The 21,580-nt window shown below is 36.1% G+C and overlaps 2 protein-coding genes across 7 annotated transcripts in view; one reads left to right on the forward strand and one right to left on the reverse strand.

The window, feature by feature from the left end:
- Positions 1-300: 300 nt before the first annotated feature.
- On the reverse strand, positions 301-13,117 carry pitx3 (paired-like homeodomain 3). The gene is made up of 4 exons (XM_026224406.1): positions 12,887-13,117; positions 6,861-6,987; positions 4,097-4,302; positions 301-1,642 (listed from the first exon to the last, which is right to left on the reverse strand). Exons 2-4 carry the CDS (start codon positions 6,967-6,969, stop codon positions 1,076-1,078), a joined length of 882 nt encoding a protein of 293 aa, XP_026080191.1. The 5' UTR covers positions 6,970-6,987; positions 12,887-13,117; the 3' UTR covers positions 301-1,075.
- A 1,518-nt stretch (positions 13,118-14,635) lies between these two features.
- gbf1 (golgi brefeldin A resistant guanine nucleotide exchange factor 1) overlaps positions 14,636-21,580 on the forward strand; it is an 83,539-nt gene continuing 76,594 nt past the window's right edge. For 4 of the 6 annotated variants that reach the window (XM_026224410.1, XM_026224413.1, XM_026224407.1 and 1 more), the window contains exons 1-3: positions 14,636-14,770; positions 20,633-20,735; positions 21,260-21,326. In XM_026224410.1, the coding sequence (XP_026080195.1) occupies positions 20,640-20,735; positions 21,260-21,326 (163 nt within the window). In that variant the 5' untranslated portion in view covers positions 14,636-14,770; positions 20,633-20,639. Of the gene's footprint in view, positions 14,771-20,632; positions 20,736-21,259; positions 21,327-21,580 lie in introns of those variants that run through there. The other 2 variants (XM_026224408.1, XM_026224409.1) reach the window with 1 other exon arrangement.

Below are 21,580 nucleotides of genomic sequence, written 5' to 3' on the forward strand. Positions count from 1 at the left end.
TCTCACACACTTACGTAGTCTTTTGGCATCATTCCCTCGGAAGTACAAGGCATGGCACCAGGAATTCCCCCCCGTTACAGGATAGTGAGTGCCACTTGATGGAAGCCCCTCCAAGACTGTAGGTCAAACCGATCAGTGACAGGCCAACGAGAACATCTATATCTCCCTGCCTCCCGCGCTCACTTCTGTTGTTTAACGTTGCCATGGATCTGAGGTTGCGTTGCTATGCCACAAGGACATTGTGTTTTCAACCAGCCCAGTGTGGTGAGTGCTATTTGCTTTCAAAGCATGGGTTATTCATAAAAACAAATAATCATTTATTTTAGGTTTAATGAGACAAAGCAGGCTACACCAGAAAAAGCTTGTTTTATAACAACTGCACTCTTACATACATTATATTACAGTCATAGACTCCCTTTTTTTATAACACCACACAAATCTATTTACTCAATGGCTTTTTAGTTCATTCTTTAAAAAAAAAAAGTCCTAATTTTCAGAGCTTTTCTTCTTCCGTATTTATTTAGCTTTTCATCTGAAACTACTCACTGCTAGGTTCCGTCTCGTCGTCTTGCAACAACCTTTGACCCTTGACCTCTGACCTCAAGTGAATGGAATTCACAACAAAGATTAAAATTCCTCAAGGAGGAACATGCTCCTCTCATCATTAATACACTACATGTCCGATTTCTTTTTTTTGTTTTTTTTTTGTTTTTTTTTTATCACATACAATACAAAGTCCATTATGTACATCCTCTCGTCTGTACTGATGGTGAAAACAGGTATTTCGTTTGGCTGAGCGCAGTGGAAGTGTTTAGGTCCTCTTTTGTAATTCTCTCTAATCATGCAGTGGACAAAAGCTTTTTAAACAGTTGGTCGGTTCAGCGACAAAGTCTCGACATGTTATCGCATGAGTCCTGGTCCATTGTGAGGCTCCTTTCCTCGTGAAGCTTATTCCTATTCTGTCCTTTCAGAAACTATAACAAGTTCATGATGCCTCGGAGTCAAATGTGGGTTTGGCTAGACAAGAGCTTGAAATTCGGGTTGGGTTTTTCGGAGAGTGCTAGACGTTGGGACTTCATACTGGCCGGTCCACAGCATACTGGCAGGGGCTTAGGTTGGACACGGGGTTCTGCACGGCCGGGTAAGCGAAGTTGGCGTGCTGTTTGGCCTTGAGCCGGAGGCTGGCCAGACTGGAGTTACAGGTGTCTCTGTACATGTACGGACTGGCCGTGGTGGCATAAGGGCAGGCCGCTGCCGACACTGCCGCAGAATTGAGGGTGGGGCTGTTCAGGTTGTTCAGGTTTCCCAGGTTATTGAGGCCTGAGCCCGGCACCCCTGCCACCGCCGAGGGCACCATGGAGGAGGCCATGTTCATGGAAGGGATGGAGCTGGGCGAGGAGAACATTGGCTGGGACGACAGCGGGCTTACATTCATGGAGTTGAAGAAAGGAAAGCTTTTGGCTGACAGCGGGCTGCTGGCCAGGCTCTTGGTGGCCCAGTTGTTGTAGGAATATCCCGAGTACATGTCGTCGTAGGGCTGCATGAGTCCGTTGAATTGGGCGCCGAAGCCATTCTTGCACAGCTCGGCTTGCTGGTTCCTTTCACGCTTTCTCCATTTGGCGCGGCGGTTTTTAAACCACACCTGTTGGAAAGACAATGAGGAAGGCGTTAAAAACAGGGCTTACGACGGATGTGCATTTAATTCATGCAAAACAACACATTTTGAATACACATTCATAGTGTGCTCCTAATGCCAAATATAAAAGACAGAACTTTAATATTCCGATTCGAGCAAGAAAAGTTCCACCAGGCAGAATTTAAGTGCTTCATTTATTAAACTAATTTATTCACTTATTATGAGTTTCCCCGGTGAGAAATGTCATTAAAGAGCTTCCCTCTCATTTAGTCGATTTGATATCCTATTTTAAGGGGATATTGGGTGGATTAAAGTTTTAAGGTGAAAATTTAAATGAATATATTTCATTTAGCTCTCTGAGAAATTATAAAGCTGTTTTCTTGTCTGTCTTTTCCCTTTGAAAGTGTTCACAGACTGTAATTAGTAAAGAAACACAGGGGAGGAAAATAAGAAATTAAGAACTCCTTTGAATTATTTTTAATGCAATCCTTTATGTAAATGTTTTGCTTTAAAAGTAACATCCATTATATGACAGTGGCACCAAAAATGCCTTCCCCATAACTCATGGCATTTTTTAATATTAGGAACTTCTAAATAAATATGAGAAAGACATAAACAATCATTTATGTTATATGTGACTCAAAGTTAATGTCTTCACATACAAAATTAAAATAAAATCTTAATAACTATATATGATTTCTGCACTTGTGTGCGTAATTATACTTGTGATTCAGCCTGTTTTCTGGGAATATTTTATGACATCTTTTATCCAGTGTACTGTAAATGATACCAGTTTATATTGGGAGAGAGGGAATACCCTCCTCTGTGAATGTTCCACTGACACTTCGGCAATGGTGTTTAAAGGCTTCCAAAATAACTGAATGCCAAATATAGTTCAGCGGTCGGTGTGTTCATTCTCTATATTTTTGGCATACAGGTATTTCATTATATATTAAATGGCAAGAATTTGTACTTGAAGCTATAAAGTTTATTTATTGAAATATATGGTTCCATGAGGAACCTTTAAAATCTACAGAGCCTTTCAAATACACAAATGTGTCCCTGGACCACACAACCAGTCTTTAGTGTCAATTTTATGAAATTGAGATTTATAAAGCTAAATAAATAAGCTTCCAATTGATGTATGGTTTATTAGGATCGGACAATATTTGGCGGAAATACAACTGAATACAACTGAAGTCTTAGCAAAGTTTATTACTTATCAAAAATTTAGTTTTGTTGTATTTACAGTAGGAAATAAGCTAAATATCATCATGTAACATGATCTTTACTTAATATCCTAATGATTTTTGGCATAAAAGAAAAATCAATCATTTTGACCCATACAATGTTTTTTTGGCTATTGCTACAAATATACCCAAGCGACTTAAGACTGATTTTGTGGTCCAGGGTCACAAATTATCTTTATGATGGAAAACATTTTCTTTCGATTATTCTTCACACTAATTTTTTTTTATTATTTTAAGACCTGTTCAATGAAAAGTGCAAGGTGCTTTGCTGTGGAACCTTCATTCAGCATCTCCAAAGTTCTGTTGACTTAAAATTACAAAATCGTGAGTGAATGGTTAACAAATGTACATCCATCCTCTCAACATTGGTATAATGAAAGTCAAAACCAGCATCAATTGGAGAAGAACCCTTTGCAGTCATGTGTGGTCCATTGTGGGGGTTTTTAAAGTATCCTGGGTCAAGCTGGCATCAGGTCAGAGCCATGATTTAGGGTTTGTGAGTTTATTAGGAGCACATACTCTATCAATTGCGTAAATCAATATGACAGCAGAAGCATGCGGAATATGTGGCACAGGGTTCCAGCTGGGATTACTGAAATACATGCACAGTTCAGGAGGCCACTGACAGACATTAGGAAAGGGGTATCTCTACCTCTGTTGTTCTTTCAAAATAACAACCAAGACTGTGTGCTATGTGACCTTTCCTCTGGCCAACATGAATGTGATCCATTAGATGCGCGCCAGCCGAGGAGGTAGCGATTGTATTGTCATGCATCAGAACGGGAGCCCACCTGCTCTCTTTGTGAACATCACCCATCAAACTTCTGCTTTTTGTTGGAACAGAAGGTCACAAAACTTTTCTAGGCTTTTCTAAGCATGTTACATCACAGATCTCAGTTTAGCAGTATTCTGGAAACAGACAAAAAAAAAAAAAAATGCCACAGCCAATACCAAAGCCCATGTCTAGTGTTTAAGTGTTCCTGAAAATCCTGGAATAGCCCGGGCCTATAATTTATGTCCCGTGGTTCAAAAGGATGCCCTTTCATTACACACTTTCCAAATGCACTGTATAGTGACAGCATAGTGAACATAATTTCTTATCTTTGTCAGTCAGCGTGTCAACTCGGTGTGGTTTTGGTTATAGCATCTGCACATTTTTCTGAATGTACTATGTAGCTATGCAGTGGTTTAGCTTGGCAGGGACACGTACCCGTACTCTTGCTTCTGTGAGGTTGGTCCACACAGCGATCTCCTCTCGCGTGCTCATGTCAGGATAGCGGTTCCTCTGAAAGGTGGCTTCAAGTTCCTGGAGCTGCTGGCTGGTGAAGTGTGTCCTTTGCCGGCGCTGTTTTTTCTTTAAAGAGCCGTCCTCTGGGTTCGACTCATCTGTGTGGTTCTGATGGGACTTCTCTGTGTCTGTATGGGTCACAGGAAAAGGCATAAATAAAACACTCTTAAACCGGAATGGTTCCTTGAAGAACCTTTAACATTGTACAAAAGCTTTTATAGTGGATTTAAATTCTTTAGATTGTAAAATGTTCTTATAAGAAAAAAATAAAATAAGGAACCTTTATTTTTAATTATGCACATATACACAAGTCCCACTATTATAAAAATATAATAGATTACAAAATAAGATGTGGATTAACATATATGTGTTAAATACAAAAAAGCACTCTGTTTCTGTTTGGTTTGAAAACAGGACAAGATCAACTGCGGTGTTTTTTGTATGTCTGATGAAAATCATCCCACTGTGGTGTAGAGTTCTTCAAATTGCAAATTCAAGACCCCACAGAAAGGGCTAAATTAGCTGACCACATAATCCTGGGATCAGCCATTAGTGACAGGGCAGGTTTGGGGCTGTTTGGCAAGAGCTTAACTCTCTAGGAGCAGTTCGAACTAATCAGCAAGCTTTCCAGGACTCAGCAGGGCCTCTAGAAAACCACCAAGACATCATGCTGCCATCTGTCAGTCGACAGATAGGCTATACCCTTTAACTCTTTAAAACATTGTCTATTAAGAAGAAGGCACAAATTTTAAATTTTAAAAATAACAAGATCAATACTTTTTAAGTTAAACTAAAAAATAGTTTATTTGAGTTATTGTAACTTGACAACATGGCTGAAGGATGAAAGAAGAAATGATGAGAAATAAGAGAAACTGTGGGTTTGTAGGTAGGTTATCTCTATCCTTTCAGTGACAGAACGTGTGTAAGTAAATTAAGGAGAGGAACACTGAACCTTCAACACCGACCCGCTTTTCTTCAGTCCTTTTGTGTTAAATCTGTTACATATTGTTCATAAAAACAGATCAGATATATATTTATAGGCTAAATACCGTCAGAAGCAGTTGACTGAAAATACACGTGTTCACTATTCGTTCAACACCTCAACCAAAAACCCCGTTGTATTAAATTAAAATTAATATATTATTCAGAATGTTTTATTTTATCACTATGATGTTCAGACTGAATTTAAATTCTTGATTGGGGCCATGTTTTAAAATAAAGATTTGAGTAATAATAGTACTAATAATAACTTTTTATAAATAGAGTGTAAAGATGGCTAGATTTAACATCTCTTTTACTACAAAGCATGCGCTTTTCAGAAATGTGGTAAGGCTTCTGAAAGAGTAAAAAGTCTAAATAAACCCATAACAAAGTAGGCTGTAAATAAAAGGTGGAAATGCCTGATTATAATTAAATAGCTAAATCTAGCCTAATAGTGTTTAACTGAGTGAGTGGCGTTCACTATTTTTGTGCTGTTCATTATTTATTAACGGGCGACCGCTCTTTATAGCATGTTTCTAAAAATGTAAACGTTACAAAGCCACAAATTATTCGTGATAGATTTATGTTAGGCGCATAGCTATCTTCTAGCCTACTGATGTAAATTGCGATCAAACTCAAAACGTTGTTTTATTTTATTCATTTTTTTTACAGGAGACCTTCGTTGCTAGGTTTAAAATTATTAAAAGCAGGTTTAACATCGCTTACTCATTCTGTTAATATATTTTAACAGTGAACCTAATTTTTGCACCGACCTCCGCGTTGAAACTGTCAAATTGTAACGCGTTAGTCTGTACAGTTTAACACAGACTGCCTATAAGCCTATTAACAGTAATTTAAGTCGATAAATAGACGTTTTTCCTAGTTTGTTTATGAATACACAATCCTCTGTCATGCAGTGTCTCAAGTGTTTATCTCCTTCAGACCTTTGCTCTTTTCACAGGTGTTTAGGTTTATTCGTATAGGCCTACCGACTCAATCATTTGGATACCAAATTTGAGGCACAGAAATGAATAATTTATGCACCGTTCCATCAGCACGTGACTGGCTAGCCGGGATCTTCTCCTTCAAATGACTGTCATCAGTAGGCTTCACAATGCACACAGAAAGACTGTCCAACATCTGTAAAACGTAGACCTAGATTCAAATGACCTAAGATTATTCAAAACTACAACCAAAGATGCGGCGCTGTTATTACTAGCCCAACTCAACTCGAACACGAATTAAGTGGGGAAGAACGCAGTGTGCTCTAAAATACTCGACAGAACGAGCCTTCAGATGCTTCAGTCACGCATTTAGGTCGAAAAGCTGGATGTGGACTATATCTCAAAACTAGAAAATGAGGGTGTGCATAACGATTAATATTTATTTAACTCCCTACTTATTTACAAAATTGCTTATTCTGTACATAGCATATTGACACAGTCTTAAAAATAAGGGTTGGCATCAGTGGTTCAACAGAGAGCATTTATCGTCCAGGAAACCTTTCATTCCAAAAAAAAAAAGGTTCTTTGGATTATTAAAATGTTCTTCACACTAAGAAAAAAATATTTATTTTCAGAACTGTCACTGAAAGGTTCTTTATTTAACCTCTTCTTTATTCAATTCAATTCATTTTCAAGCTTAGACTAGTGTCTAATATATGAATGCGTTGTTGTGTTTTAATTAAAGATGAAGATGAACTGACCACTGTTGTCCTGGCCTTTGCATCCCGGATCATGCTGGGGAGTCCCGGAGTCTGAGAGAGACAGTGCCGGGCTACGAGCCTCACTGTCCGTTAGAAGGTTAAAATCCATCACCTCGACCGCCAGGCTCTGCGAACAGCACAAAGACATATTTACATTAATGATGATTCACCAATAAAGGTACACGAGCTCAGGCTATTGGCTAATACACATGAGACTGCATTGTTTGCTCAGGTTCACTGTGACGCAGCTCATCTTATTCTGACTTGTAATCACTAGGCCTAAATAAAAGATACTAAATACTTTTATGCATAGATTTTTTGATTTAGCATGTTCTGTTCTTGTTAATCCGAATTCCTTAAATATACATATAGCCTAATAATTCACGATTGATCAAATTCACAATTGACTGGAAACTCAAAGAACCCATTTAACAGAATAGAAATAAACAGGTTAAATGGATGGAAACATATGTTCTGTTATATAAGGTTGTAATGATGAAAAATAATTTTCACAATCTGACTGTCCGTTTATCATAAACAATGTTTTTGTCAATTGACTTCGATGTTATTATTATTATAAGGTCTATTAATAATAATAATAATAATAATAATACATCTTTATTTAGGCCTATTTATTTATTTTTACTGTTAATTTTTATAAGAATGGTACAAGCGAGACGAAAACAGTGTAGCCTAATTAAACATTAATAAATAAACCCATGACTAGACTAAATCAGAACAGCTAGATAGGCAACAATAAACCTAATCCACAATACGAATGATTTGCATGTTTCATCGTATCAAATTAGATGTAGTAATGAAGGCCAGCGCATTGTTTTGTGTTGCAAATCTCTAAAATGTCAGGCGGGGTTCATCCGTGTACAACTGTCTGAAGATGTTTTGGACACCGAGCAACAAACGTTGAAAATTACGTGAAGCCTCGTAATAGAGCCTAAAATAACAGCTTGTTTATTTATGCTACACCCTAGAGATTTAGAAACATAATCACTAGCCTACTGCGTCTTGAAATCTGTGATGTGACTGAATGAAGAGTGAAAACGGATTAGAATTCAGCAAAAAGCACTTAAACTCGCGCGCGTAACTGAAGGCTTTTATGATTTCCTGTATTTTGTTTGCTTTTGGATTTCACCTCTTTTGAATGACTCATAAATTGTTCAAATCGTAAAGGTTGGCTGATATTTGCATAAAATAAATATAAAAATAAAATAAAAAAATTGCCTTTTTCTCCACACTTTTGACCTCCATTTTTTTATTATTATAATTTGTTTTATTATTATTAAACCTCTTCATCATTACGAACTCACACACACACACAACATGCATGCTTATTCCCATTTTACAACAAGTATCATAGAGATAGCTGAAACGTATCTCATAGAGATACATGGAAATTTTCTTATACTCTATCAATTAATCAAAAAAGAAGCGCAGGTTTCTACTTTTCCCTGAATCTGAACAGCGCGTAAAAACGCTCATAATAAAAGAACGGATCGGTCAGGTTCACTTGCTTTCACAGACACCAAAGGGCAATAAATACACGCACATTCAGTTAAAATCTACTCTAAACGAGAGAATAAAAACATTGGTTAAAAACTAATTTAAAATGATAATCCACTGCGCATGCGACATGATAGGCCTGAATTTACTTGGCACATCCCTTCAAGTGGGCCTTTAATTTAATAAGAATAATAATACATCCTATTATACTTCTATTTATTCACATGTTTTTTTATTATTATTGTGATTCTGCAGTAAGTTTAAAACTGATTTTCAATTTTATTTTGTTATTTTTTTAGTGACAAGTAAATGAGCGCCCCTTTTCATCGCCCATTTTTCTCACAGTGCACTACTGTGCATGTACACCATGGCAACATTTCAGCATTATTCCTGCATTTAGGGAGTTAAATAAATGTTGATATTGGAGAAAGTTGTGACCTTAGTTCAGCACCTTAAGACCTGACAGCTCCCACAAGGACACGCTTAAAGTTCTACTTAAAACGAGCGACACAATATCGGCCATTATTACACAGCGTAAATTATGAACGCTTTATCAACATTATTTGAACCTAGGCCTACTGTATTCAACAATAGTGTCTCAATACATACACCAGACCAGTTATTCACAACATACTTTCGTTAGTTAGTGGAATATTAATGAAAAGTTAGTAAAATATTAATTCAAGTGTATGTTCACTATTATAAATGGAATTTCAGAACGTCACCACTTCTTTCTTTCTAGTTTCAAATACATGTCAAACCAATAAAACCTACTAAAACATGGAAACCTCCATCAATTCAGAAAGCAGATTTCAGTAACAAACAATGCCATATAGTGATCACGGAAGTGTTCAGTATTCATGAGGTGACAGACCCTGAGGATGTTGAGATTATCAGTTGTGATAAATAGACGACAGGCTAACATGTTATATCACTGATTTTGAACACTTTCTGCACTTAAAACTAGTGTTTACTGCAAATCACATTTCCAAGTATGTTTTGTTTTTAGTTGATAAACAGTGAAATTCTATTACATATTGTGAAAATACAACAGAATATTTTTAGTAGATATGTTATCAATAAAAAAAATGCAATAATTTAAATTGAAGAAAAGCGTGTTCATTGTATACATCAGACTGTTGAAAGATGTTCTGAAAACACTTAGGCCTAGATACTCAATATAACGAATACTTAAAAGAAAACATTTGCATAACAAATATGTGCTTTACCAAAGCAGGGTGTCCTGTTAAATTATAATGATTTGTTTCAGAGCACAGGACAGCATGCCATTTGATTTCACAGATTTTACAGATTTATATGATGCGGGCAAATTTAAATTAGTTAATTAATTCATATTCATCAGAAAAAATATGATTTTTTTCTATATTCTACATACATTGATCTAGCAGTACACTTTCTTGCTCCATGCACCTTGTTAATTATCAATCAAAATGTATTTTTTATTTATTTATTTATTTTATAAAATACGACCAAATCTAATAAATCTATGCATTTGAATCTAATTGACAATTGATGTAACTTGCCTTGTAAGTGCAGCTGGCCTGTGGGGAGGCTACCATGAGAATGCCGAATTACAATCTGAACTATAGATATACTTCAACACATACCCAGAGTGACTTTGGCAGGCTGCTCCGATGTTGTATCTTTTGGCCCGAGCTATAGGTGATGTAAACTGGTTATTTCATCCTAAGCAAGGTGTCAATGCACCCCCCACCCCTGCCAGGACTTATGACATTATTACATTTCAAACTCTATCAAGGGTCCTCTTAGGATAGTGGGCCAACAAGGCCAGTGATCAAAGACTCCATGCAAATGCCACAGATGAACTGATAGATTTCTTCAATGTAAAAAAATGGAGAGACCAAAAGGGAAAGTGACCAGGTTTTTCTCACCTTGGTTTATCTCATGGTTATGTATAGAACTGGCTTATGTAACCAATTGTCCATAAATATCTGGAGGGTTTATTTTCAAATTGTTAAAGGTTAATATGGACTACAATAATAATAATAAAGTATTTATGATATTTATGATAATTTTATATGCTATTATTATTATTATTATTATTATTATTTTAATTTTCTGTGAAAAAAAAGTTTGGCTCAAACTTTATGTCTCTTTTTGGAGGTGCACATCATGTGTTGATGCCAGTTGGAGAAAGGAAATGTAAGATGGTTTTGAGATATTCGTAGGCTGGAATGCATGTCAGTGAGGGGGGCAGTTCATATACACGACATCAATCTCATTAAAATATATATCTCTAATAAGAGAAGAGATAATGGAGGTAAAATCCTCTCGATTTTCAGAAGATTGCTGGGTCCATCTGTTGTTTCGATGGAGGCAGACATCATACATTTCCACGGGCTGCTGCATTATCTCAGGAATTATTCATAAACGCGTTTAGAATTAATTCCTTGGATTAAGAGTTGATTAAGATGTGTGTCACTTTGCTGTCTGAGAACTTATTAAGGGCCCACTCGAGCCGGCGGCAGATGGAATTTCTACCCAGTGTTTGTAGATGTTAATTTCTCCCCTCCTAACACCCATTTGCATTTGGCTGTGTATGTCTTTTCCTGCACGCACAGCTCCGATTATCCGTGTGCGGCGAGACGATCTTCGGGAGGAGATGCTAAGATCGGTCGGGTTTATTCCATTACACCGTGCGCACGCACTATTCACGTCCGACTGAGAGATAGATAGCTACAAATGTTTTTGGTAGGCCAAATGAAATGTGCAAACATCACACCCACAACCATTCTTGAGATGTTTTTTTTTTTTTTTTTTTATTAAAAAAAGTAGTTAAGGCTATATGTTTTTTGAGTAATTTTATATGACTGCAGCTGAAGCAAAATCATATGCTTGTACTTTGTGTATTATAGGCAACATGAGACATTATTGGCTAACCAAACACACGAGCGTCACCCATTCTGTGCGTCTGTGCGCGTGGTTTAACAATGTAATATATATATTAAATAGATAGCCTATGTAATAGATAATAAACTTTAAGATATCTAAATGTAGATATTTCGATTTTATGGTTGACTTTTGAGCATTTGTTTTTAGTTGAACGATATTTAGCGTTTCTAAAATTGGCTAAATAAATATTGTTGACAAATATTCAACAGCCATTTATCATAAACGATCTACAATTGAAATACTGGAATAAAAAAACAACTAAGACAAAAAAAAAAAAAAAAAGGATCCTAATCGGATGCATTTTTGATCTCACGTTTTTGATACTCTCACAAAAATGTTTCAGTCAATCTTGTTTGACTATTTCGCCGCATGTAAATTTGTATTAACAGGTGCGTTTGTCTGAGTATTTTTTTTTTTTTTTTTTTTGCAGAACCGAAATGCCCCCGAAAAACTGTATGAAACTTATTGTAATCTGCGCATGCCATTGTTCATTAATAACACATTTGTAAAGCAAACTGTTTTAAAATAGGCTATAGCTAATATGATTATTTTTTATACAAAATAACTGATTTCACTTGGCGCGGGTTGGACTCTCGGTTCTCCTACGGCTTCGGAGCACCTGCCACCCATCAGTTTGGGTAGGCTATATTGTATAAACATTTTCACTTAGCCTATAACAGACAATCCCGAAAAACCCATGTAGGCGATACAACAAAACAGAAAGAGAAATTCGGAGATATTTTGGCAGAGGTTTTATTTTACTATTGTTGTTTTTGTAATTCAATAGGCCTATATGAGTTGGCTGTATACAGTTGTAATTATTAAAAGATAGTCTTGACAAAAGTTTTACTAATCGCAGACAATTCAACAAATTTAGCTGAAGGCACAAACTGGTTTAAAGTCAACTTTAACAAAAATCAATATAAGCTAACAGAGTAGCTAATTTAAAACATTTAAAGTCTTCACAAGACAGCGTTTAACTTAAAAAAATGTATCCGTGTTACAAAGATTTAAACAGGGTTTGTTAAGTCAAAATAATAGCTACTGAACTAATGGAGACATCATGTAGCCTAGAAACTTGCTTCGGTGTTTTTTTTGTCAGTGTTAACAAGTCGAACAATAGTACTGATAATAGTACAATAGTACTATAATCTATATTTTAAATAGTATATAAATAGAACTATATTAAATATTTTAACCGTAAAATAAAAACAATTTAAGTATTCTAACCTTAAAGACAAGATATAACACATTTTAAAGTAACCTGTAACCCTATAGTTTAGCTTCTGTACGTGCTGCACTTATAGGTTTGTACACTCGGTTCAGCCGGACATCATCACATTAACTTCAGACAAATGACAAACGACACTCGCTCGCTCGTGTTTCTCCGCGGTCAAAGCTGGCTCTTCGTGAGCGATACATGTGCCACGATCCTTTCTGTCTAACGCGACAAGTCTGGACTCAGGTAGCCTGTTTTTGAGAGACTGGAAGGAGACAACATCCCCACGACTCCCCTGTCGCATGAGAGCACATATCATCAGCACCACAGTGATTTTTGTCATGCATCTACTCACATGAATCCCGGTCTAGTAGAGGTAATCCTCGAAAAATGGACAACTTTTTGCGTTTACGCGTGTTAGCTGCTTTTCAGAAACGACGCAGTCGTTATGTAGAAAGTTCCTTAGGATGAGCAAACGAAACGAGACAGTTTTCCCTTTCTCTCTTTCTCTCTCGGTGTTGTCTGTCATAAGTTTTTAGCGGAGAGTGAAGGTTAGATCCCCATGCAGAGGGGGACTGACTTTATGCTAAATATCTCGTGCGACAGGTCCGCAGCAGAAAGGAATGCCCACCCCTTGACTCTCTCTCTCTCTCTCTCTCTCTCTCACTCTCTCTCTCTCTCTCTCTCTCCAGACCTTTCTCTCTTTCTCACACAAGCGCTCGCTGAACATACACACAGTAAATCAGAACCTCGGTCAATCACCCCGAGCTCACTCGCGTAGCTTCTTCAAAACCTTAAGATTTAAAACATGAACATTCTTGTAACTCATCGCGGTGCGTGCTAATATATGTGTTATAAGGCGTCGTTCCTTGCTCAGTAGCCTAAATAGAACGTTTTGTCTTCTCAACATTCTTAAAATAAAGGTTCTTTATTTGCTTATGGAACTTTTTAACGGTCTGCGAAAAAGAATTCTTCAGATTATTACTTGTTCTTTTATTAAAAACTGTTTACTTCTGTCGAAACAGAGGTTGTCTTTTGGATCCTGTATTTTAGACTGAATAGTTCATACCAAAATCCATCTATTAATAAAAACAAAAACAAAAAACGAATTAGGCTAGTTTAAAGCAGATATTTACACTATAGATGACTCTTTCTTGAGGCGTCATGGTTTTATTTATTTATGGTTATTCATCAAAAAAATCTGCGTGATATATTTAGACTTTTAGCTTTTTCTGTCTCTTTAGGTAGAACACTATAGCCTACAAAAGGCTCAAAGCAGACACTTAAGTCTTAATAAATACGATGTATTAGGAGTTCACGGTTCAGCACCTAACGTTAGTTACGTACATTATCCTAGACTGTAGCCTATAGCCTAGCCTACTCTCGATGACAATTTGATACATAAAGCGACTATGTAGCCTTTAGATTATAATAATGTATCACATGCAACACTTGAAGTCAAACAATACCGCCCTCCTTGGGCAACATTTCTGAATGTGGAAAACACATGTGTTTTTCTAAAGATTCTGTATTTTTATTTTATTTAGTGGATATATGCTGTCCGTGTTAGGAAACAACTTTACCTTTGCAATATTTTTGAAACGCTGACATAGTGTACTGTAGGCTACAATCATCTGAAGCACTGTAACACAGTTAGTTCTTCTTCAGTTGCGATCTAACAATAAATATATGATTGGAAACGGCATTGCTTATTAATTGTCTCCAATGAACTGCACTATTTGCACTCTTGTAGGTTGTGACAGAAGAAAATAAGCCCGTGTTTGTGAACTCTCAACGCCTCCGTCTTGAGGACACCTCTCTTTCGTCATCACTGACACTCAACCAACCCTGTTTGGACTGACTTCGCCGAAGTCCCGCCCCTATTTTAATAATACGCTAACAGGATAACATTAATGTTACAATTATAAACATTCCAATTGGATTTTTAATGTATAACTGGCAATCTCAAAAGTATGCCATTGATGTGTGACTGTATATGTCCAAATAACGACATAACCTCTTTAAAACCCCACGGGAAGTAAGGTTCCAGACTCGAAAGATCATTGGCTGAAAACAGCTGTCAGTTGACAGGAAATATCAAGGTAGTGTGCGCCTGCACCATTTCCACGTCAGTAAATTTGCCTGTGGAGGAGATTACCAACCGGTGACAGAATACCTGTCTATTGCTTTTACAGAGAAACATCAGGGCATGACAACACTACGTGGAGCTGTCTAAAATGTAAGCCTTTATCCAACGCAGTTATTGAAGCATTATTATATGTCTGAACGCATTTGGTCGCTTGCTAAACTAGTTAGCCGAAATGAGTAGAAATGAATCTGAACGCCATTTTGGATTCGTGTGTTTTCATGTTTTTCTGATTTGACAGACGCATACACGTAAAAATAAGAACAGACTCTTATAAAACACAACGAGGGAGCCCTGAGGACACATTTAAAATGATTGTTTGTTCTGGTTAACAGCTGTAACGTTAGTCAGTGTGACAAACCGCTTGCTAGCTTGTTGACAGGATGGTTAGCTCCATCATCAACTGTGTTGTTTATTCATAAGTCTCTTCTTGTCTAAATTCATAGTTGCTTCTCGAAGTAGAAGATTTGTGGAAGACAGCTGAAGAAATGTGATGTGCAGGTCGCTTAGCATGCTATATTTTGTTATTGACAAGCTTTGCCAGCAGGCTCGCTGAGGATATTGGCCTACTGATCAATTCAGCTATAATCACTTCAAGACTCCTCATCAACCTTTGTACATCACATCACGTGGTGAAAAGAGAAAGACTGTTTGTAATGAAAGGATGCTGGTATTGTGAATGCTGCTGGAGATAACGGAGTGTCATGAAGAAGTGACTGGTCTGTAGCTTCATGAAGCCGGTTGTTTGTGTCCTTCTTCACTGAATGATCAAGGCCCTGTCGTTGGGATTTCTGCTTGAAATAGAGTAAACTATTTGTACTTCATTAGATGGGCTGATGTTTACGCACAGAGGTTTGACTACAGAGTGTGATTGTCACCAAACTTCTCTTCAATGTGTGTAGATCTAGAAGATGCCTTATGTAGACAGTGAATACATTTTAACCCTTACATATAAAATAATAGGCAGAATAAAATAAATTATTTTTTAACGGGCCAACTTGTTGAATCTTTAGTCAAAAATGTAGATCTTTTAAAAAATATTGCTGACTACTTGCATAACATGCATAAAGTTCAATTATGACTCAGTCTCCCATTAATGCTTCTTATCATGGTATTATGATGTGTAGTTTATGATCAAAGCTGTGTAGGGAGGCAAAATAATCAAGTAAACCATAGTTGTTTCAGCCCATTGCTTCAGTAGTATTCATCTTCAAATATTTTTAACAATATAAAAGTTATTTTTACTTTATAAAAATCAGTTAAAAAATAAAAAAAGGCTCATGTTGGGGGTTGTTTTTCACAGTTGTACTAAAAGGCCTGTTACTTGCTGAGAAATTTTTATTTCTAAAATATCACATGATTCTGTGGACTTTAGGGTAAAAAAAAAAAGAACGATTTAACACCTGTTTGATATTTTCCAAATGTACATTAGTTATTTAAGGTGAATGCTTTTGTTTGTAGCTTTCACCATACATCAAGAGTTTGCCTTCTTGAATGCTGATGCAAAATTGCCTTTGCCTTAGTTGATGCAATATGTATAGTTGTAAAACTGACAATCACAGAGAACATATTGGTAGTTTATGACTTTTTGACTTCCAGGTTTATTCACATATATTTAACACTGTTATTATGTTATATCTAGATTTCATAATGCCATGGTTTAGATGAGTTTCAGTTTCACTCTTCCAGAACATGAGCCAAATGTTTGTCTTTTTGCATAAACAAATAGATTTTTATGTGTTGGGTTTAATTTCTGTCGTTGCTATATAAATATATTTTCTGGTCGTAAAGCCTCATAGGTTTACTATGAGAAATACAGTAAAGTCTGTATTTCTAACTTTTTTTTATTTTTATTTGAGAGACACATCCTTCAAAAACATTGTGTTTTCTGTTATGTAGTGTTTGACCGATATGGGTTTTTTGGGGCTGATACCGATATATCGGCCAATATTATTTCCGTATATTATAGTACACTACCAGTCAAAAGTTTGGATACTTTCCCATTTGTGTGTCCAAACATTTGACTGGTACTGTATATATAGAATAAATTTAAATGTATGCATTTAGCAGACGCTTTTATCCAAAGTGACTCAGTGCATTCAGGCTATACATTTTTACCTATCATGTGTTCCCGGGGAATTGAACCGCTAACCTTGCTGTTGTCAAGGCAATGTTCTACCACTTGAGCTACATTCTTTCACGCATTTACGCTACTGTCTTCATACACAGACAAAACTTACAAGAGAAGTGTGACATAATATAGGGCAAAATGCAGTGCAAAAAGTAATGCAGGTTTAGTTTTAACACACATTTATTTTACCATATTAAATGATAAATTCTGGCTTAAGAAAAATTTTCATCTCAGTTTTTTTTCATTAAAATGAGGTATTAATATGGTATTTTAATCTCCGATCTGTTATTTATTTTAGAGTAAATTTAAAGTTAAAGTGTGCTATAATATGACATTAGCGATGCAATTTACACCATTTACTTCAATTTTAATCAGAAGCAATGAGAAACAGGTGGATAAAGACTGACAGTAAATGTTTAATGTTTAGAAATTATTTCCAGACATGTAAAGCTTTTTTCTCGTTTATGTGGGCCGTCTCAAGCATGGTTGCAATGTGTTCATCGTCAAACTCCAAAATCAGATTATTTTTAATTCATGAAAAATGCCATTATTTTATTTGACAAAAAATATATATATTATTTTATTAACAAAATATTTGTCTGATATATTTGTCTGATATATTTTTTTCATTGGATCAGATAATATTTTAAGTTGCTATATGGTCAAAGTACAACGTGCCCCTCAGATGTTAGTGTACTCCACCTATGGGGCATGTTGTCACTTTTAACTTAAATTTTTTGTGAGGGTAAAAGAAAACCGTATACACTAATTATGAAACAAAGCGACATATTTGTATTAGTCATGTAAAATTACTGTGGATAAATATATATATTTTTTTCGGTGATGGCTGATACACATCACGATGTTGCGCCGGCATCGTGATGTCCCCCCCATCTTTGAATGCACGATAGTTTTTTAGTTTCTCTATCACTTTAGGGATTCACGATTGCACGTACTCTGTTTACTAGGGGATGCACGATCATGATTTTTCATGGCCGATTCAGATTTTTTTTACAAGCAAACTGGCCGATACCGTTTTCCAATTTCTTTTTTTTTTTTTTTTTAATCTTTAAGCAACAAACAAGAAAGAGGGAAAGTGCACATGAACAAGATGTTTATTTGGTATTTAATAGGCCAAACTGGCTTTTGACTATTGAAAAACGTAACCGTAACCATCTGAAATTAACAGCAGTAACTGCACAGTATTCAATACAAACATAGATTGTACAGACATCAGCATTTAGCTTTTGTATTTGAATTGGGTTGAAACTACAGAGGACTGGCCTTAAATGAAAAGATTGTAACCATAACTGTAACCATGTGAAATTAAAGGCAATAACTTCATATTCTACAGCCCAAACAGCAATTCAATAAGAGTTTCTTAATCAGCATTCAGTATTTGTTTTAGTTTTTAAATTTGGTTTTAAATAATAAAAAAAAAGGTCTCCACCAGTGAGATTAAATAAAAGATTGCTATATAAATGGATTATTCCAAAATGTCAAAATCAAATAATGTTGGTGAGAATAAAACAAAGATGCAAAGTGTTTCATTCATCCAGTTAAAAAAAATAATAAATAGGGTAATGATTCACATCTATATATTTTTTTACTTGAGCCAATGAAAAATAAATAACTTGATGTCTTTTTTTCTGTTGACTAATCTAACGATTATTTTTTCGATTAGTCGACTACTCTAACGATTATTTTTATTACAATAGTTAATCTAATGTTCTTTTTTTGATTAACTAATGAATCCTTTGGATAACTTTACAAAAATATATAAGTACAACGTCTAATATAATATTTCAACCTTTATTCATTTTCAACCAATGAAGGTTGAAAGCTCAGCTAAGATGAAGGAACTGCTGATTATAGCTGTATATGGATTGCCATTTTGAAATAAATTTAGTAGCAGAGCTACTGCATGCGATTTTTTTTTTGCGCTTCAAATCCATTTATTCTTTGCTGAAATTTCCACGTCTTCATGGAGAGAGCACGTCATGGTTGCTTAGCAACGGCAGACATCTCAGGAGCGCAACTGCCCGAGCACTTTGGAAAGAAGGAGAAAGCGGCGCGACTAGCGTTTTCCACGCTTTTTTAGGCGCGATATGTGAACGGCCCCAACGCGTGTTCGAAATATGCGCCAACACAGACTTACTTTATTTTTTATTTTATCCTTACTTCAGGTGCTACGGCTGATCATACTAATAACTTGTAATCTTTACAAGAATATCAAAATCATGCAATGAGCAAGTCTGCTTTTATTAGACACTTAATAATATCACATCAGTTTGTACTTTTAGAATCGCCGAATCTGCTGTGGTCGTTCCATCACATCTGCAGCAGAGACCTGAATCAGGAAGTTGGTCACCAGATCACACTTTAACCAGTTAAACCGTAACACCTGATAGTGCCAGGATGTTTTCCTCTGAGGTGCTCGTGCATCGCAGTTGTGCTGTCGTGGTACATATCGGTTTTTCAAAGGGAACAAATGGCCATTTTATTTGGCCTCTGTTTGAAGTATTCCCATACTTTTGATAACAGTGGTCTGTCTCTGTTTTTGTGATAGAATGCAACGTTGCATTTCACGCACGTTGACGCATCGTTGCAGCACTAGTGTGGTACAGCAGGTGATTTTTAAATCAAATTAAGTCTATGTAATTTTAAGGTAAAATAAAAATAATCCTATACAGAACTGACGTTTACTTCTGGCTTTTCAAATGTGATTGAAAGTTCTAAATTAAAAAAAAACAAAACAAAAAAAAAACATTTCAGTTTTGTCACAGTTTAGTCCATTTAGTTTCTCATCCAACATGTGAGAAGTTGATCTGAACATCTCTTCACGGTCTACTCGTGTTCAGGACGCGGACCGGCACAGTATACGCTCGCGCAGCTTCAGTGAGCAGGAAAGAGGCTCTATTTGTGCGCCAGTACACCAACTGCTGACCGCTTCCTGCATTTCCAATGCTTAACGGCTGCCCATGTCCTGCGCACAGATTTCAAAATAACTTCCATGCAAATGACATGGCGAACGATTACAATGTAGTATGTGCACGCGGGCGCACTTCCGGAAAAACCGCCCCAAAAAAAGACCAAAAACCGATTGCCGATCACGTATTTTAAGCAAAAAAACCGGCCTGTTCCGATTTATGGCCGGTCAACCGATGCATCCCTACTGTTTACACTATGGTGCAGCAGTACTTACCACACATTTTACAAGATTATGTTTGCCTCTAGACATACACTCGATATGCGTTTGACAATTTTCCTGGAGCTGAAGGGATTCCCCGAATTTGGTGTGGATTTGCCGTGCTGTTACAGCGATGTTACAGAGTTACAGACTGTTACAGAGATATGGCCATTCATATCAGATATAGCTTTAGAGCATTTCATCTATGTAGCCACTAGCAAATAATAGAGCACACTCTGCTGGACAAACCAAGAAATTACACATTTTTTAAGTATTTTATCAGCGCGATATGTTCTGTAAGAATAATTTTCATATCCACAGTATATTGTTGACATATTCGCCGATACCGATATATCGGCGTCAGGTTCATATCGACCGTTAATATCTGCAAAACAATATATCGGTCAGGCTCTCCTGTTCTGCCTGTCTTGCCCCCACAAGGCACCATCTTGAATAATGAAATCTGAGCTGGTACTACCTGTCTGCTGCTTTGCCTGATGATTTGCACTGAAGATTACCTCCAGCTTTAAGCTCTGCTCTATAACTTGTGGTCTAGTTGCCTTCAGAAAAACGATATATGCTTGATGTTGAGTTGGTACTTGTGTGTAATCGCATTTTTCTAATTAAATCCTAGATTCACTATGGTGGACAAGAATATATACATCGTTCAAGGAGAGATTTCTGTTGTCGTTGCTGCTATCAAGAGGAACTCTAGATGGAGTACCCATACTCCTTTGGTAAGTTGTCCAATTTAGTAAGAACATGGTAGCTATCTGAATTTGAGATTTAAAATTATATTTAATGGCTGCTTTATGACCCTATTTTTATCATAATTCTTTAATATTTAAATTAGGAATGCACTTTAATTGATAAGCCAATAATTATGGTCATGTTATGGCTGATATTAAAATTCTATACCATTTTGTCTAAAGAAAGTGAAACTAAAACATTAAAAATCAGTCGTTTAAATCTAGAAGTGAATTAAGGCATCACAACATTGTAATGTGCAGTATAAAAATGTATTTAAAAAATATTTGCTTTAAGTAATTGTTGAATGATGGCAAGTGATAAGAGGAGAAATTAGCATGCATAATTAAATATCCAAAATCAACCTTTATAGAATATCAAATCACAGATTAATGTATAATCTGTAATATTGACCAATACATGATCTGGTATTCATACATAATGCATCCCATATTTAAATAAAATCTAAAGAAATTGTTAGCGAAATCAACTAGAATGATCTTTTTTTTCACAGGATGAAGAACAGGACCCACTACTCAACAGCTTCAGCCACTTGAAAGAGACCCTCAATAACATAAAAGGTTAGACATGATCAAAATTAGGATTACAGTAGATCAATTATCAACTAAGTTATTGAACAATGTGTTTGGACCGTTTATTGCCATTTATCTAGCTTCTTAATTGCTTAATATCAACTGTTGAAATGTCCTTTTCTCTATCAGTCTAATTAAACAGATTTGGTTGATATAAGTAAAAAAAAATAAACAAAAGGATAAGATGCATTCTGCCAAAGCACCATTTATTTTCCTTAATTTGAGACTAGGCTGAAGCAAGT

The sequence above is a fragment of the Carassius auratus genome, chromosome 38 (assembly GCF_003368295.1).
Source record: "Carassius auratus strain Wakin chromosome 38, ASM336829v1, whole genome shotgun sequence".
Lineage (NCBI taxonomy): Eukaryota > Metazoa > Chordata > Actinopteri > Cypriniformes > Cyprinidae > Carassius > Carassius auratus.

What these genes read in the sequence shown, in the direction of transcription:
- pitx3 (XM_026224406.1), bottom strand. Translation starts at nt 6,969, where the DNA reads ATGGATTTTAACCTTCTAACGGACAGTGAGGCTCGTAGCCCGGCACTG. An exon ending in CAAAGGCCAGGACAACAGTG is followed by an intron (nt 4,303 to 6,860) that starts GTCAGTTCATCT and finishes TGACCCATACAG; the next exon opens with ACACAGAGAAGTCCCATCAG. An exon ending in TCACAGAAGCAAGAGTACGG is followed by an intron (nt 1,643 to 4,096) that starts GTACGTGTCCCT and finishes TCTTTCCAACAG; the next exon opens with GTGTGGTTTAAAAACCGCCG.